The sequence below is a fragment of the Oreochromis aureus genome, linkage group 3, assembly GCF_013358895.1.
Source record: "Oreochromis aureus strain Israel breed Guangdong linkage group 3, ZZ_aureus, whole genome shotgun sequence".
Classification (NCBI taxonomy): Eukaryota; Metazoa; Chordata; class Actinopteri; order Cichliformes; family Cichlidae; genus Oreochromis; species Oreochromis aureus.
In genome coordinates this window covers 112,551,780-112,569,135 of record NC_052944.1, presented here as the reverse complement: position 1 = coordinate 112,569,135, position 17,356 = coordinate 112,551,780, and the positions used below count along the sequence as shown (strand labels likewise).

Genomic DNA, 17,356 nt, shown 5'->3' with positions numbered 1-17,356 from the left:
CCATCCCAATTTCCAGACTTTGGTTTTGATACTGTCGGGTTCTTCTTCGCTGAGAGAAGTTCAGGAGACAGTCTAGCAGTTTACTCTCTTTTATTGTCAGGCAGTTAAAATTGGGCTTGCACAGCTGTGGACAGTGTCAGGCAGTCTGTACATGGAGAAGTGAAGGACAATTCATAATTCAAAGTATATATTAGACACATGGAAACAGGAAATAATTGTGATTGCCTATCGATGGGGAGATGTCGTGGTTTAGGCTCAGCACTCCCTGATTTGTTCTTCTCGGGGTCCTTCCTCATGGCAGCAGTCATTAACCTCCCGTCAGGGATCTTGTCCTGTCTGAGAAACCTCCCTACCTCACAGTTTTTACCAGGGATGTTTTATTTCCATGCTGATGTCCGCCTTAAAGGAACAGTATTAAGTGTTTATTTTTTGTTCACTGGAACGCCCTGTTATCATACAAGCAGCCCTTCCTGTCTGTGTTCTGTGAGCATGTAGCATTTGCCGTCAACACTCAACTCTGTTTGTGCCTCTTAGTTAACCCTTCACATGGTGGGGTTAGTGCTCGTATCCTTCTAATGAGGAGTGTATCAACCCTATTATGATCACACACTGCAATCAATGTTGAAAAGAAACTTTATCTAAAAACTTAACAATAATTATTCTCCTGTCTGATAATCAGGGGACAAACAAACTAACAAACTGTTTTCCCCAAACTTGTGTAGTTGTTTAGTCTGAGGGCAAATCAGAAACCCACTGAACAGCTAGAACTGACACCAGTTATGGTGAATAATAACATAGAGCTGGCATCCTGACATCCTGTGGTCCCACTATAATGACTTGTCCTGTGTTGGTTTACTGGCTGTGAACTGGGAAGGACTCAGTTATTTTCCTGTACCCTCCCAGTTTTTATTTTTTCTGGGATTCTCGTATCACTTCCTGTTCCTAACACAGTGCACAGTAGTGTTTTGTTAACATGTGTAACTTGTTTAACTATAGACCTTCAGATAAAGACTTATTTCAAACTGTAATCTTCATGTGGTTTATCCAAAGCACGCTTTGTGCTGAGTCGCCCACACTAAAGACCCAATGATTTTCTTTAGCGTAGCTATTAGCTTAGCTTGTAGCTGAGTCATTAGTTCCTTCTCAAATGTTTAGTTCCTCCTCTGTTTAGCACAGATACTGGAAAGAAATGTTGCCTGATTGCACTTCTGGAGGCCAGGCTCAGTGAATGGAAAACCAGCTCTGGACTCTGGAAAATGGCATAGATAATTAGTAGTTAGTGCAGGCAACGCTAGCTTAGCTACCATTAGCTCTTCCTCAGCAGATAGTCCTGAGCAACAAGAAAGAAGGCTGGCCTGGTGATGGTGAGGAGGAAGTGTAGCTCTAAACAGAGGACCCCGGTACACCACCTGTTGATCTCTCACGTAGTTTTCTCGTAGTTTTTTCTATAGGGACTCCAGCAGCCATAATGTTAAGGGTTCGAAATTGAGGATGAGAGTAAAACAATGATAGTCCAGAAGAGGTCGTTCAAACAATTGATTTTAATGCACGCAGCGTGGAGAGGTGCAAACTGCAAAACAGTTGTACATCTCTACCCAAAATACACTCTAGATTGCTTTTATAACATCAGGGTATTGTAACGCCCCTTCTTGCATTTACAAGCACATAATTTGCATGTACAGAACATTCATGTATTTTAAGAATTAAATGCAACATAGAGGTTCCTCCTTGTGGCATACTCTTCCGAATATGGTGATGACCTAAGGCCTTTGAGGTCACCATGGACTGGACATCCTTCCGTCACCTGTAACTAAGCAAACTCAAATACCACAAGAAGCTGAATACATTCAGGCCTTTGCTCAGCTACTATTTTACTGTAACAATATACTCAGCATATGAGTTATGATACATATATATTTAACTCAATCATTTTAAAGTAGTTATAACTGCACCTGTAATAAACATGTTAATATTTGATTATGATAACCCCTGTAATACAAATTATAACATAATGCCAACAACTTCAATAAACGCTTTGATGAAATGATAATTAATGCAATGATAAGATGATGGTTATGTAAAATAATCCCTGTAATTCCACAATAGTCAACTGTCAGAGGCAAAGGCAGGCGACACTGAAGGAACCCTGAAATTGCTGGGAAAGGAAAAATGTAGATTTAGTAAAATTATAATTCCAATCTGCAATAATGACACCCGGTTACATTAATCGGATGTCACTTAAGTTAATATTGAAATGGTGTGTAACAATCCTCAATTAGCCTGGAGAAATAGTTTGCTGCTTTATAAGAAAGCCCTCCGCAAAGCCAGAACATGTTACTATTTGTCACTGATTGAAGAAAATAAGAACAACCCCAGGTTTCTCTTCAGCACTGTAGCCAGGCTGACAAAAAGTCAGAGCACTGTTGAGCCAACAATCCCTTTAACGTTAACTAGTAATGACTTCATGAACTTCTTCACAAATAAAATTTTTATCATTAGAGAAAAAATTACCAATAATCATCCCACAGATGTAATATTATCTACAGCTACTTTTAGTACCATCGATGTTAAGTTAGACTCTTTTTCTCCAATTGATCTTTCTGAGTTAACTTCAATAATTAATTCCTCCAAACCATCAACGTGTCTTTTAGACCCCATTCCTACAAAACTGCACAAAGAAGTCCTGCCATTAATTAATTCTTCAATCTTAAATATGATCAACCTATCTCTAATAATCGGCTATGTACCACAGGCCTTCAAGGTGGCTGTAGTTAAACCTTTACTCAAAAAGCCATCTCTAGACCCAGCTGTCTTAGCTAATTATAGGCCAATCTCAACCTTCCTTTCATATCAAACATCCTTGAAAGAGTAGTTGTCAAACAGCTAACAGATCATCTGCAGAGGAATGGCTTATTTGAAGCGTTTCAGTCAGGTTTCAGAGCTCATCACAGCACAGAAACAGCTTTAGTGAAGGTTACAAATGATCTTCTTATGGCCTCTGACAGTGGACTCATCTCTGTGCTTGTCCTGCTAGACCTCAGTGCAGCGTTTGATACTGTTGACCATAATATCCTATTAGAGCGATTAGAACATGCTGTAGGTATTACAGGTACTGCACTGCAGTGGTTTGTATCATATCTATCTAATAGACTCCAATTTGTGCATGTAAATGGAGAGTCCTCTTCACCCACTAAGGTCAATTATGGTGTTCCACAGGGTTCAGTGCTAGGACCAATCCTGTTTACATTATATTACATTATAAGACATAGCATACATTTCGATTCGGGAGACAGACACTATCTCTAATTTTAAGATTAGGCTTCAAACTTACTTTTTGCTAAAGCATATAGTTAGGGCTGTATCAGGTGACCCTGAATCCTCCCTTAGTTTTACTGCAATAGGTGTACACTGCTGGGGGATTCCCATGATGCACTGGGTGTTGTGGTTTGGTGATATATAAAACAAAATTGAATTGACTTCCTTTACTGTTATAGTTTAATCTGATTATATACATTATTTCCAACATTCGTTTTCCTTATGCTTCTTCATAAATACAAACTTTTGGATCTAATGGAATGGGAAGGATTATTACTCATTCATCAATATTATTCCAACAGCTTCACTGGTGGACACAACCTACATGACAGATTTTATGTACAACAGCATTATTATTGGTCCCAATCAAAACTCTTAAATAAATTTTAAAGTAATAAACAAATGTTATGGACTACTTATATTTACAGGGAGATTTGTTAGTCTCACCTTTTCCCTTTTTTGTCCAGAGTGACTAATTTGTTGTTCTTTTGGTTTATTAATGTATTTTTTACAGGAGGAGGGGGTTCTTCTCAAAGATAACTAAACGGATTCGTGGTGAACAGAGCCCGTGCAGTGGTCATTTTGAAATCCTGAGACCAGATGGAACCGTGATCCCAGTAAATTCAGAAGATCAGAACTGCCTCTTCCACGCTGTTGCCCAGGCCACCTGTAAAAATCCAGGTGATGTAGGAAAAGAGGCACAGATCCTTCGGGAGCAGGTCAGAAACAATGTAAGTCTTACTGTTATTATTAATATGGTCTCTGTGTTCTCTTTCTTCTCAAATTAATGAGACAACATTTACATGAATTATTACTCAAAAGACTAATCAATAAAGAAACTTAGGAAAAAATGAATCTTTATCCTGTTCCAGAAAGCCGATAGAGTTTCCAGTTAAAGAAACTTCAGCCTGTCTTAACTGTGTGTGCGGTGGCATTAAAAAGTCATCGTCATTGGAGCTATGATACAGTGATCCACACGTTCTTCTACTCACGATTCTGGGGACCAGTTACAGGGACAGGACAGGGTCCAGGGGTCAACAGGTAGGGCTAACAAGGGACTAACAAAGTCCTTTTCCACCTACGTCTTACAGCCAAGTCAAGCCAAGTGGCTTTTATTGTCATTCCACCATGTACAGTGGTACAGTACAGAGTGAAACAAGCCCACGTTTCTCTGAGACCCTGGTGCTACATGTGACATATGACAGACAAACACAGGACTACAGAAAGTGTAATGTGCAAAAACTGCAAAACAAGACAAGCCAGTGAAACTCCAGACAGAACAGGACAACACAGACACAAGACATGGAAATGTACAAAATACTGAGTATCGTACAAAAGTTACTTTGTGTGTGTGTGTGTGTCTGTATGAGTGTGAGATTCTGCAGATAAGTGCTTGGTAGTCACGTCAATGAAGGTGTGCGTCTGTGTGTGTGTGTGTGTGTGTATCAGTCCAGTCACTGAGTGTTCAGGATTCTGACGGCCGGGGGGAGGAAACTGTCACAGTCTGGCAGTGAGGGCCCGAATGCTCTGGTACGTCTTTCCAGAAGGCAGCAGGGTGAAGAGTGTGTGAGGGGTGTGTGGGGTCCTCTACAACGTGTTCAGATAAGCCAAAATTGAGCCCTTTGGTATTAGTGATGTTTTTTTCATGTACTAGCCGGCTCTAAAAGCCAATTCTTTGTAGCGAACAATAAGAGACGACGCTTTAGCCCTCCTAAGAATCCATGCAGGCAGGGGCAGGACTTTATTTTTATGGGCACACCATGTGGCCAATCACATTCAAAGACAGACTAGCATCACATCATTCTGTGGAACAAGGAAGGGGGACAGATATTCCGAAGTGTTGGGATTTATTTTTATCTGCAAGGCTGATACCTCATAATTAGCGCCACATTCGTGTTTTGTAGAAAAGTTTTGCAAGTAGACTGTTACTGTGATACCAACAGACACAAGACTGAGACCCTTCACAGGAACGTGGTCTCGGCCTTAAATCAGGAAATGCACTCTACAGGCCTGATGGAAGACAAGAGGTAGAGGTCATGGTAATAATAATAATAATACATTTTATTTAAGGTCACCTTACAAAAGACAAAAAATAAAAGGGGCAATAGTTATTAAAATACATAAAATAAGTTAAAATTGCAAAACAAAGCTTGACAACAGATAAAATCAGCACTAAAGCGAATAAGCCAGTTTGAACAGATGTGTTTTGAACTGTAAATAAGGGAAGAGAGTCTATATTTCTTATGGCTGGAGGAAGAGAGTTCCAGAGCTGAGGAGCAGAGCGACTGAAGGCTCTGTTCCTATAGTGGTGAGACGAGCAGAAGGAACAACAAGATGAATGGCAGATGAGGATCTGAGAAGGGAGGAAACAGTGGTCATATGGAGCAGATCACACAGATATGAAGGAGCAGATTTATGGACACACTTCTACACGAGAAGTAAGATTTTAAAGTTAATCCTGGCTTCTATGGGCAACCAGTGAAGCTGCTGAAGAACTGGGGTAATATGAGCTCTTGAGGGAGTATATGAGTTATCACCCGAGCTGCAGAGTTTTGAAGAAGTTGAAGTTTATGAAGGGACTTTTTGGGGAGACCAGAAAAGAGGGAACTGCAGTAATCAGTCCGAGAAGTAATAAGACTGTGGACGAGGATGGCAGCAGCATGGGGAGGAAGGAAGGGACGGAGTCGGTTAATATTACGTAAGTGGAAGTATGCAGGGTTATGTAATTAACGTGAGATTGGAATGAGAGAGTATTATCAAGTATGACACCCAAAGTCTTTACCTAAGGGGAGTGAAGGGTGGGAGAATTTTCAATGTTAATGGAGAAACTGTGGGATTTGGTTACGATAGAGGCTGTACCAACAAGTAAAACTTCAGTTTTATTACTGTTAAGTTTGAGAAAACTGGAGGAGAACCAGGATCTAATCTCAATAAGACAGTTTGAGAGGGAGGGAGGTGGAAGGGATGAATATGTCAGTATGTCTGTGAAGGTTCTCAGTCATCCAGGTCATTGTAGTCTAAGGAGCTTTGAAAGAAAAGCGACGCTTTTCTGACGCTAACCCTCCCTGAGCCTGGTTCTGCCGGAGGTTTCTTCCTGTTAAAAGGGAGTTTTTCCTTCCCACTGTCATCAAAGTGCTTGCTCATAGGGGGTCATATGATTGTTGGGTTTTTCTCTGTATGTATTATTGTTGGGTCTACTGTACAATATAAAGCGCCTTGAGGCGACTGTTGTTGTGATTTGGCGATGTGTAAATAAAACTGAATTGAGTGAAAAAGTCGCTGGGAGTACAAGCTCAGGAGCAGATTTAACAGACTCCTTAGTAACTAGCTTGGCTTTTGTACAAACCAGAGGTGGTGCACAATGATCTGATTTAGCTCGTTCAAATGGGAAAACACTAAGGCCAGTCTCACCCTTTATGGCTGGCTAGTGCAACACTAAGTCACTGATTGCATATGCAAGTAAACGCAAGGTTTTTTCTCAGAAATTGCAAACTGGGAAACACAAAACTCTAATTCGTCTTGAGCCGTCTTGGACTCATCAAACACGATCTCTGTGGCTGCCTTTACTTGCTTAACCCGCCCTGACTTGGCCTCTGGAGGTCTGTGCGATTATGGACCCAATCAACATTTTACCTTTTTACAGAAGGTGCAGCCTTTGTGTTATTCAAAGTCTGCACAAGAGATGTTGGAAGCAATTAGGTAACTCATCTTATGTCATGTTTTATCTCCACTCAGCTTCAGCAAAACCTACCCAAATACGTAGGAGCTCTGAAGCTGCAGAAAGGATATGAAGAAACCTATAATTCTCCTGGAAGATATTATATATGTGGAGGAGATCGAAAGGCGCGAAGAAAAGCCATAGACGATTTCAACGCCATCTTGGTTGACATGAGCAAGAAAGGTTTGAGTCCAGAGGAATTACGAGATATCCAAGAACGACGTCTGGGTTTGGTTGGAACGCACGCTGAGTAAGTATTTAGTGTGTGACCACGACGACCAGCTGATCGAACTTCACATTTAATGGTAACACACATTAAATTGTATTCTGAATGTGTTTCTTGCCAACAGTGTGTACAAAATCCGGGTGGAAACCTCAAACCAAAGAGAATGTGGTGAAAACAGGTTGGCGGTGGAAGCAGACCATGTCCCACCTAAATGTGTCTTTCAGAATGCCCTTAAAACGTTGCAGGATCCTGAGAACGTAAAGTTAAGAGAGAACCTGAAAAACAAAAGTCCCCATCTTTATGCACTGTTGGATAAAAACGGAGACCGCGGGCTGTGCAGAGAGGTTCTGAAATCGCACCATGAGGCAGGCCTGACCTGGCGCAACAGAAAAGAGTCTCGTATAATCAGGTGAGAACAAATCTGTTCATCCTGGAGCTAAATTCAGAGTTTTCTTTGGATAGCTAACGTGCTTCTGTTCCAGCGAGAAGCTTGAGGAGATTCTTATTTCTGGAGATGGGGAAAAACTGGTGAAGATGTCGCTGCTGGCAGCCAATCCAGTTACATCCAATTCTCTCAGAGAGGATGCAGGTACGCTGCAAACAAACCTTTAGAGATAGAAGTACTATGTGCTGTTACATACCAGGTTACTGATGAGACAATGAGCAAAGATGAGGAAGAAACATCTGTCTGTAAAAATGAACTCGTGTTTTTCATGAAATGATGAAACGGTCAAAGTCTTTCAGCAGTTTAATGCACAGAGTCACTGTGGTGCTGGTTACACTGGTTTCACAGCCACACACATGTTATTAATTATTAGTACAGGAACACGTGAAGAACCATGTAGAAGGATCACATAAGCTAATCAACAAATACACAAACCTCACTGTACAAGCACACGGACTCACACTGTGGTTTGTAAGGAAAATAGATATTTGTGTGTTAATGAGTGTCCTCGCCTCAGTGGTCACAGTAACAGATATGGTGCAATGCGTCACCGTTTCCTGTTCAGTGAGTAAACCCCGCCTCTCTCTGCTCGCTGTGTGAACTCTGCAGGAATCCTCTCACTGAACATCTCAAATATGTCCAGAGACGCAACAAAGCGCTACCACGATGTTGGAGACAAGCTGCTGGTGGAAGGTTACTACAAGAAAGGAGTCCTGAACGAGGAGGAGAGGCACAGCATCATGGACTGGCTGAAGGGTGGAAACCTGTACTCAAAGAACACGTCAGAGTACAAAGAGATGTGCCGTGAGCTGAGAGCCCAGATACAGAAACACAACAACAACAGTAGAAAATAACAACAGCGCCTGTGAGAGACGTGTGTGTGTGTGTGTGTTTAACTGAACAAATCAGACATCCAAACTGAGAAAGCTCAGTTTTATTTGATGTTTTTATCATTTATATATTTTGTTATCCTCTCTGACCATTTCATCATCATCCTCTTTTCCTCTTTTATGAGAAAACAAAGGAAAAGAGTTTCTCTGAAAGATTTTAATCCGAGGATAAAAAGCAGCTCAAAGACAGTGATTTGTAATCACAGGAGCTGTTGTGTGTTCTCTGTGTAACACCTGTCACAGGTACCTGTGAGTGGGCCCTGGGCCTCTGCTTACAGCACAACATATGAATCATGATATGTAATTAAACCACAACACAAAAGGTTCATTTAAACGCAGCAGGCTCACCTCATTGATTCCAGATTAGAAAACAACGTGTGTGTGTGTGTGTGTGTGTGTGAGGTTACACTAGTGTTTGGGGTCAGAGGTCACACTGGTGATCACCTTGCTAAGTTAACCCGTTTTTTTGCTCCCACCATAAAAAAATGAAGGTGTGTGTTATTAATGATTTACACACACACACACTTAACTGTTAACTGCCATCTTGCAGACTTTCAGACTCACTTTGTCAAAGTCAAATTTTGTTAATTAGCACATTTAAAACAACAACCGCTGACTAAGGTGCTGTACAATTAAGATAATTAAAAGAAATAAAAACATAGGGAGATATAATAAGAGTTAAGAAAAAGGTTCATAAAATTAGATAATTTGACTAAGAAATAAGACAAATAAAAGTAATAGAAACTCATTCTGATTTAAAAGCCAAGGAATAAAAGTGGATTTTCAGACGGGTTATGAAAGTGTCCAATGTTGGGAGGTCCTGATGTGAAGGGGCGGTCACAGCAAAGGCCACGCTCTCCTCTGTGCTTTAATCTGGACCTCGGGACAGCTTTGGCCCGCAAACCTCAGTGATCTTGCAGGAGTTTTCCAATGTAAAAGATCACAAATGTATGAGGGTGCTAACCCGTGCAATGCCTTCAAAACAAATAATAAAATCTTAAAATTAATTCTGAAACTAACTGGCAGCCACTGTAATGATGCCAGTGTGGGGGATATGTGGTCTCGTTTGAGTGTGCCAGTTAGTAACCATGCTGCAGCGTTTTGGACCAGCTGACGGCTAACTGATGAAAGACTAACACCAGAGTAAAGACTATTACAGTAGTCGAGGCAAGATGAAATGAAGGCATTGATAGCTCCCTCAGAGTCTCTAAAACAGAGAAATGGCTTCACTTTAGCAAGTAGCTGAAGATGAAAGAAACTGGACTTGATTACAGCATTAATCTGTTTATCAAACGTTAGATTGGAATCAAAAATCGCTAGGATCCTCGCAAAGGGTTTTTTTTTTTATAAATTTCTAAAGGGCCAAAGTCACAGTGGTCACAGGGACCAAACACAATCACCTCTGTTTTCTGTTCATTTAGGTTAAGGAAGTTTAAAGCCATCCATGGCTTAACATCATCCAAACAATCTAGCAAAACCTTCAGAGGACTCACAGATTTATGTTTCAGTGGCAGGTAAATCTGTGAGTTGTCTGCATAACAATGGAATGAGATGCCATGTTTTTTAAAAATTGAATCCATAGGGACCATGTAAATAGAAAAGAGAACTGGACCAAGAATGGACCCCTGGGAGACCCCACAAGACAGTGAGGCTTTTGAGGATGATGTATCCCCCAATCTAACAGAAAAACTTTGGTATGACAGGTCAGATTTTAACCACTCCAGTGCAGTCCCTTTGATTCCGGCACAGCGCTCAAGCCGAGAGATAAGAATCCCATGATGGTATCAAAGGCAGCACTGAGGTCTGATAGTATGACAATGGCTGAATCTCCCAAGTCAGTAAAAGTTAAAAGGTCATTAAAAACTTTTAAAAGAGCAGTTTCAGTGCTGTTGTGCATTTTAAAACCAGACTGAATTACTAACGCCATTTTTATCTAGAAAGGTCTGGAGCTGAAGAAGGACAACTTTGTCAAGGACTTTAGAAAGAAAGGGCAATTTAGAAACTGGTCTGTAGTTGGATTAAAATGCTGGATCCAGGTTATGTTTTTTAAGATTTAAGAAGTCATTAGGCAGCGGTGTACTTAAGCAGCAACTGGGAATGTTAAAATCCCCTACAATTAAAAAAATATCATACCTTGGCATAATTCCTGCCAAGAATTCAAAGGAGTCTTGGATACAATTCTTACTGTATTTCAGTGGTGAGTACAGCACAGAGCATTGGAGTGGACGGCTGGATTTCAAACAACTGCAGTTCAAAGCTAGCATAAGTGGCTCTGATATTTAGTAGCTATTGGAGGTCATAAACCAGAAGAGCAGAGACATTTTTGAAGAAAAAAGATGTTAACAAATTTAGCAAGAACAAAACAGCTGAAGACGCACACACAGGAATCATTTTGGAAGTGTTAATAGTGTTACTGTTTGTGCGTTAAGGCTCTACACCCTGGGGTTGCTTTGCTTTGGTTTGTTTTCTCTGTGTTATTTCTGCTGTAAATGTGCTGCTGTTCATATGACCGTTTAATAAACTGTTCTAAGAATCATTATGAGTGATTTGATTTTAACTGGATCTGAACAGCAGGAACTCCACAGCGCTGGTGGGAAAAGGTTACAACAACAACACACACACATACACACACACACCTCCATTGACGTGATTATCAATAGAATAGAATAGAATAGAATAATCCTTTAATTGTCCCACAAGGGGAAATTTGGTTGTATCAGCAGCAAAAAAACCACACATATACAAACAGAACAGGACAGAGAACAGAAACACAATTTTTACATATTTACATCATGGACAATAGTTACCAGAGCAGAGTACAGTACAGTTGTTTAAATTAGCGTACACATAGTGTGCAAACATAGCAGGATACTGAAAGATGTTTAAATAGTTAAGAATATTTAGAATAATTAGAAAAGTGCAGATTGTTTATTGTACCTGTGCATTAAAAAGTAAACATGTAACTTTCAATAAGTTAGTGTATATATAAGCTGAGAAAAGTAATGTGCAAGTTATAACAGTAGAAGTTGTTACAGCGCTGATGTAAACATCTGTGTTTGTTGGGAGCAGTTCTGATTGTACAGTCTGACAGCTGCAGGGAGGAAGGACCTGCGGAAACGCTCCTTCATGCATCGAGGATGCAGCAGTCTGTCACTGAAGCAGCTCTGCAGTTCAGCAACATTTACATGCATGGGGTGGGAGACTCTGTCCATCAGAGATGTTATTTTGGCCAGAGTCCTTCTGTCTCCCACCACCTGCACTGGGTCCAGGGTGCATCCCAGAACAGAGCTGGCCTTCCTGATGAGTTTATCCAACCTCTTCCTCTCAGCTGCCGATAAACCGCTGCTCCAACATACCACACTGTAAAAAGTGACAGATGCCACCACAGAGTCATAGAAGGTCTTTAAAAGCGCTCCCTGTACTCCAAATGACCTCAGCCGCCTCAGCAGGTAGAGTCTGCTCTGACCCTTCCTGTTAAGAGCATCAGTGTTGTGGCTCCAGTCCAGTTTATTATTCAGGTGAACACCCAGGTACCTATAAGAGTCCACTATCTCAATGTCCACTCCCTGGATGTTCACCGGTGCACCATCAAGCACTTATCTGCAGAATCTCACACTCATACAGACACACACACATGCACACACACATACACACACAAATACAAACAAATAAACAGCAAGTGTGACATCATCATTAACAACGTGACCAACGTCAAACTGAAGCTGCTGCAGGAGGAAGAATCTGATTGGACAAACAGCCTGTGTCACCTGTGTGTGACTCAGGTGAGGTAAGACAGGTGAGTGCAGGTGGTGCAGTGTGGCAGGTTTCCGCTCTGCTGCTGCTTCGCTCATGCTTTTGTTTCTTAATTTTTCTTTCAGGTCCACTGACAGGACGCTTTATCAGGTACACCCGTGTTGAAACAGGCCAGGTGAGAGAGGGGCGTCACACCTGTGGACACCTGGCAAACAGTATCCCACATTCTTGATTTTTAGTTCACAAACACTTCTTGTAATAACTAACTACTCCTGACATTTTGGAGTTGTTAGCTCTTTAGGTGGTGGGGGGCGCGAACATTTTTCTCGTAAAACAAAGGGGGGGCCAGCAAAAAAAGTTTGGGAACCACTGCTCTACAAACAGACAAAGCTCTAAAACTACGAGTGGTGTGTAAGAGAGAAGTACTGCAGAGGAAGACTGTTGGGGAGGAAAGAGGAGCAGGAGGACAGATTTCAACTCCTCTGGGAGAAGAACTTGAGAAAGGGATTCGAGGAGGAGACGTGACAGGAATAAGATGACTTTCAGGAGTGGAGAAAAAGTGGACAGTACGTCTGTTTTATAGGAGTTTAAAGTGCTCCATGATGATAGGCTCGAGTTTCAGTGTAAGAGTTTATGCTCCGCCCCCTTTGAGGTGTCAGAGATGTGGACACACTGCTGACATGTGCAGAGGAAACCAGGTGTGGAACATCTCTACGGTGGTTTGTAAGGTGGAGCTGTGGAGGAAACCATACTGCTGCACACAGAGGGTCAGACATGCAGAAGCACTGAAGGCTTCAAACCAGCAGCACAATACTCCGTGCTCAAAGGCGCTTACAAATGTATTGTAATCTAGAGGATCACCACTGAAGGTAGGGATGTCTAAAGGTGGCAACGTCATCATTTTTTGTTGTTTCACCATCAGCTCCGTTATATTATTCTGACGCGTCATGACAGTACAGAGTGTTTCAAATGCTTGCTCATCTGCTGCAAAATCCACTCTAGACTGCTGTGTACCAATAGGGTGATTTTGTAAAGGCATGAATTCCCCATATCCATTTTCTGTGTTGGTGACTGGAGTTTGACTTACAGATAATGGTATGAATCCAGAATCAATAGTCATTGGGTATGCAGGACTCACATGTGACGAGCGCTCATTTTCAAAATTCTTTAATACCTTTAATTTAGCATCAAAGGCGGCAATAGCAGTTTGCAGATCTAGCTGCTCTCTTTTTGCTTTCAACTCAGCTTCCTGTCGTTCAAGCTCTTGTTTTTGTTTGAGAGCTGTTGCTTGTGCGTGCAATGTGGCTCTCTCCATTTCAGCTTTGAGGCGTACTGAAGAAGCAGTGGACACTTGGCTCCCAACGGCTGACCTGCGCCTCCTGCTTTTACTGCTTAATGCAGCGGACATCACAGAAACACTGTCGGAAGGCTGGATGTCTGCATCACACTGTCTAGCTTGTTCTGTGCGCTCCTCAGCTGCTCCAAACGCAATTTCTGCTTAACAGCATTCACGTTAGCATCATCTTCCATTAGCCGTTCGAGCTGATTAGCTTGGCTAGTTAGGTGGCCTAGCTTAGCCTTTCTAGACTCGGTCAACCGTCAGCTTTTCCTCAACAGCCTTTTCTGTCATTTTTGATTCTCTTTTTCCACACACTAGTTCTTCATCACCCTCATGCATTATGACAAATTTCCACAGTAGCAAAGATGGTTTTCACTGCTTACCGTGGCCGTTTCTCAATTCTCAAGTACACGAGTACGTACTCGCGTTCTCGGCGAGTACGTACTGGCCGAGAACGCACGGGAGTACAGACTCGCCGAGAACGCGAGCACGGACTCGCGATATGTACAATTGGAACACCTGCGTACGTGATGATGTCACAGGTCCGGAGTTTTTACTGCCGTCCCCTCGTAATTTAACTGTGAGTAACATGTTATGAAGCTTAACTGTAATCACAGCCAAACCGGTTTACTCAGGAACAAATAAAACACTGAAATAAACCAAACATTAACATTTAGAAGTGATCTAAGTGACTTATATATCATTTGTAACCTCAGTAGTGAAACCTCTATTAATAAAAATAGTGTACATGTACATACGTGTACATACCTTAATAAAAACAAGCAGGTGAGATGTTAGAACGCTTTTATTTCTATTCTAGTGGACACTCAATACTATAGACAGCTGCTGGGGTTTCTTTAACCTGAGTAGTGAGAAGACCATGCGGCGGGGATGTGCCGGGAGTCCGCTGTTGAGTTTTGGACGAAATGCATTCTGGGATATATAGCTGTACCAAGTCCACACCGATGCATGCTCGATAAAACGGACGGAGCGAGAACACATCCGGGACTTTTTCGCGTTCTCGGCTTGATGCGTACTTCGAATTGGAACAGTACTTGGTCTCCGACTGATGACGTATCACGAGTACACGAGAACGCAAGTACGCACAAGTACGCATATTGATAAACGCCCCGTGATTCTTCCTCCAAGTAGGCTATTACATTCCATCCACCGTGCACGGCCATTCGTTGCTAAATGTGATGCTTTTCAGTATTCCTTTTCCCAAAAAAGGAGCAAGAAGGTTTTCTGACTAAAATGTAGGGTAATTTCCAATAAACCAAGTTCAAAAAAGGAGTCTATGGCTGACGCGTGTTCCTGGTTTCCAAAAGAAATGCTTCCAGTTGCATTATGATTTGAAGACTGTTTATTTATTACAAACTGAGGATGTAACAATGAACTCCTTCCTAAAAAGCATGAAAGTTCCAAAAAATAGCAGTAATCCAGAACTACCTGTGCACACGGTCAGAAAACCGTGAGACTCCTAACCTCTCTCTCCATGCTCCTCCCCTTCCCTCTCACACAGGGTTTCATGCTACTATTGCACTCACATACTTAAAGTGAGAGGTACCCCCTTTAGGTTCCAATCCCAAAACAGTAACTTAATATTACTTTATGTAAACACATATATTTTCACATTTATTAATCCTGAAAAGATGACTTATGTAATGAATCTATGAATTATAAAACAAACATGAACTCAATCGTAAATAACAATATAAAGCAGACGTCTGGCGCTTACAGGGAGGATGGTGTAGGTTTAAGTTTATTAGACTGATACATATATACCAACAAGACAGTGTACATCACTGTGACAGCATTTGTTTTCATTCAAAGGATTTATGGTTTTTCCTATAATACCTGGTGGGCCGGTCTCTAGTCAAAATGCCCGGGCTGATTTTTTGTCCCAGTCCAGCCCTGCACCAAACTGACATCAGTTAATCTTACTAACAGCTCACCTCTCTGCAGCAGAGTCCTGATGGACTTTAAAATTAATAATTGCATCTTTAGACCGGTCACTCTGTAAGGACACGGAGCTGGGTGGAGGTCCAGCTTGGTTCCTGTGAATAATGATGGAGCAGTGATGTGAGTGCTGAGCTGTGACATGGAGAAGAGTCATGGACAGTTAGAGATGGTCATCTCACCTCTGAGCTTTGGTCTGAAAATCAGTAACAGCTCCCTCTTTAAAGGCCTGTCTCTTTTTCCTTAAACAGGATTTGACGCTTTTGGTGACCCATGGCTTATTGTTAGTGTCCACTTTAACGCGCTTACGGGGTATAATCATGTCAGATGTCAAGTGGCAGATCTACAGCAGTTTACCCGTATGAATTTAATCCAACTTTATTTATAGAGCGCTTTAAAAAAAACATGGTTGACCAAAGTGCTTTCCAGTAAAAAACAGACATAAAAGTTAAAAAAAAAAACATACATTAAACAGACAAAGAAAGTTAAATAACGACAAAATAAATACATAAAGGAAAAAAAAAATTTAAAGATAAAAAAAGAATCAGTAAATTTTAAAAGTTTTTAAAAGTGATTTAAACATTTCAAGTGTTGGGGCCAGCCTAATATGGAGGGGAAGTTTATTCCATGATTTGGGGGCCACAACAGTGAAAGCTCAGCCCCCAGTGTTTCAGTCTCTGGGGACAGAATTCAGAGATGGTCTTTCCCTTTTCACATAAATTTGATTTGATTTGATATACCTTTATTAGTCCCACAAGGGGAAATTTCATGTTAAGGCTGCCGACCTATTGCACGCAATGGCGGCGCCATCTTACCCTCCGACCATACATACATTACACAAACATCACATGGGGAAGACAGGTCAGAGAGATATAACAATGGAAAATGCACCACATGAAGAAAGATAAGGAGAAAAAAATAACTCCCCCCAGACTGAGCTCCAACAGGGAGATCAGTTTGAGAACAGAAAAAAACACCTCTGCACATGAAAAAAACTCTAATACACCAAAGAAACACATGACAAGCAACAGGGGCGGGTAAAGGGTGAGAGACAGCCGATTTAGACAGTACATCCGGGCCTGCAGCCTATGCGCTGGTCTCCATGATCCACCGTCAGCATCGGAAGGGAATAAGCGTCGAAGGCGTTTGGAGGGGGGAGGGGGGATGAGTGTGTGCATATCAGTGTATATGTATGTGTGTGTGTGTCCAGAGTTCAGCTGAGACAGTGTCCTTCGCCCTGCCAGGCTAAGTAAACAGTCTTCCAGCCAACCCAGGTGGCCTTGCATAGAATGGGAAGAACAGTCAAAACACAGTCCATTATCAGGGTGTTGTTGTTCAGCTCCAGTCTAGAGACCGCAGCTGGCGCCGAAGGGGTATCCGCATGAAGTGATGGTGGTTTTTACTTTAGTGCGAACAGCTCATATGAATTTCAAAGCTGTTCTAACAGTCCAACACTGGTCTCTCAATCTCCCGTTGGAGAGCCGCGAGCTTCCTATGATGTTATCAGACTTACATTCCGTGATGTTGTCATTCTGAGAACTCACGACCGCAGTGAGCTTCTCCAAGATGTAATCCAGTTTGCACTCAGAGGTTTTGATCTGAGTATTTACGGCAGCCGTAAGCTTCTCCAAGATCTTATCAGTGCTGCACTCAATGAGCCCATTTTGAGAACTCACGCCTCGTCCCATCGTTTCAATCCCAGCGGGCAGCC

General features: G+C 41.8%; 1 protein-coding gene across 1 annotated transcript; it reads left to right on the top strand.

The window, feature by feature from the left end:
* The first annotated feature begins 3,640 nt into the window (after positions 1 to 3,640).
* LOC116309306 lies at positions 3,641 to 8,558 on the top strand. Its single transcript, XM_031725875.2, has 6 exons — positions 3,641 to 3,654; positions 3,830 to 4,046; positions 7,051 to 7,283; positions 7,384 to 7,668; positions 7,742 to 7,848; positions 8,314 to 8,558. Exons 1-6 carry the CDS (start codon positions 3,641 to 3,643, stop codon positions 8,556 to 8,558), a joined length of 1,101 nt encoding a protein of 366 aa, XP_031581735.2.
* Positions 8,559 to 17,356: the final 8,798 nt, after the last annotated feature.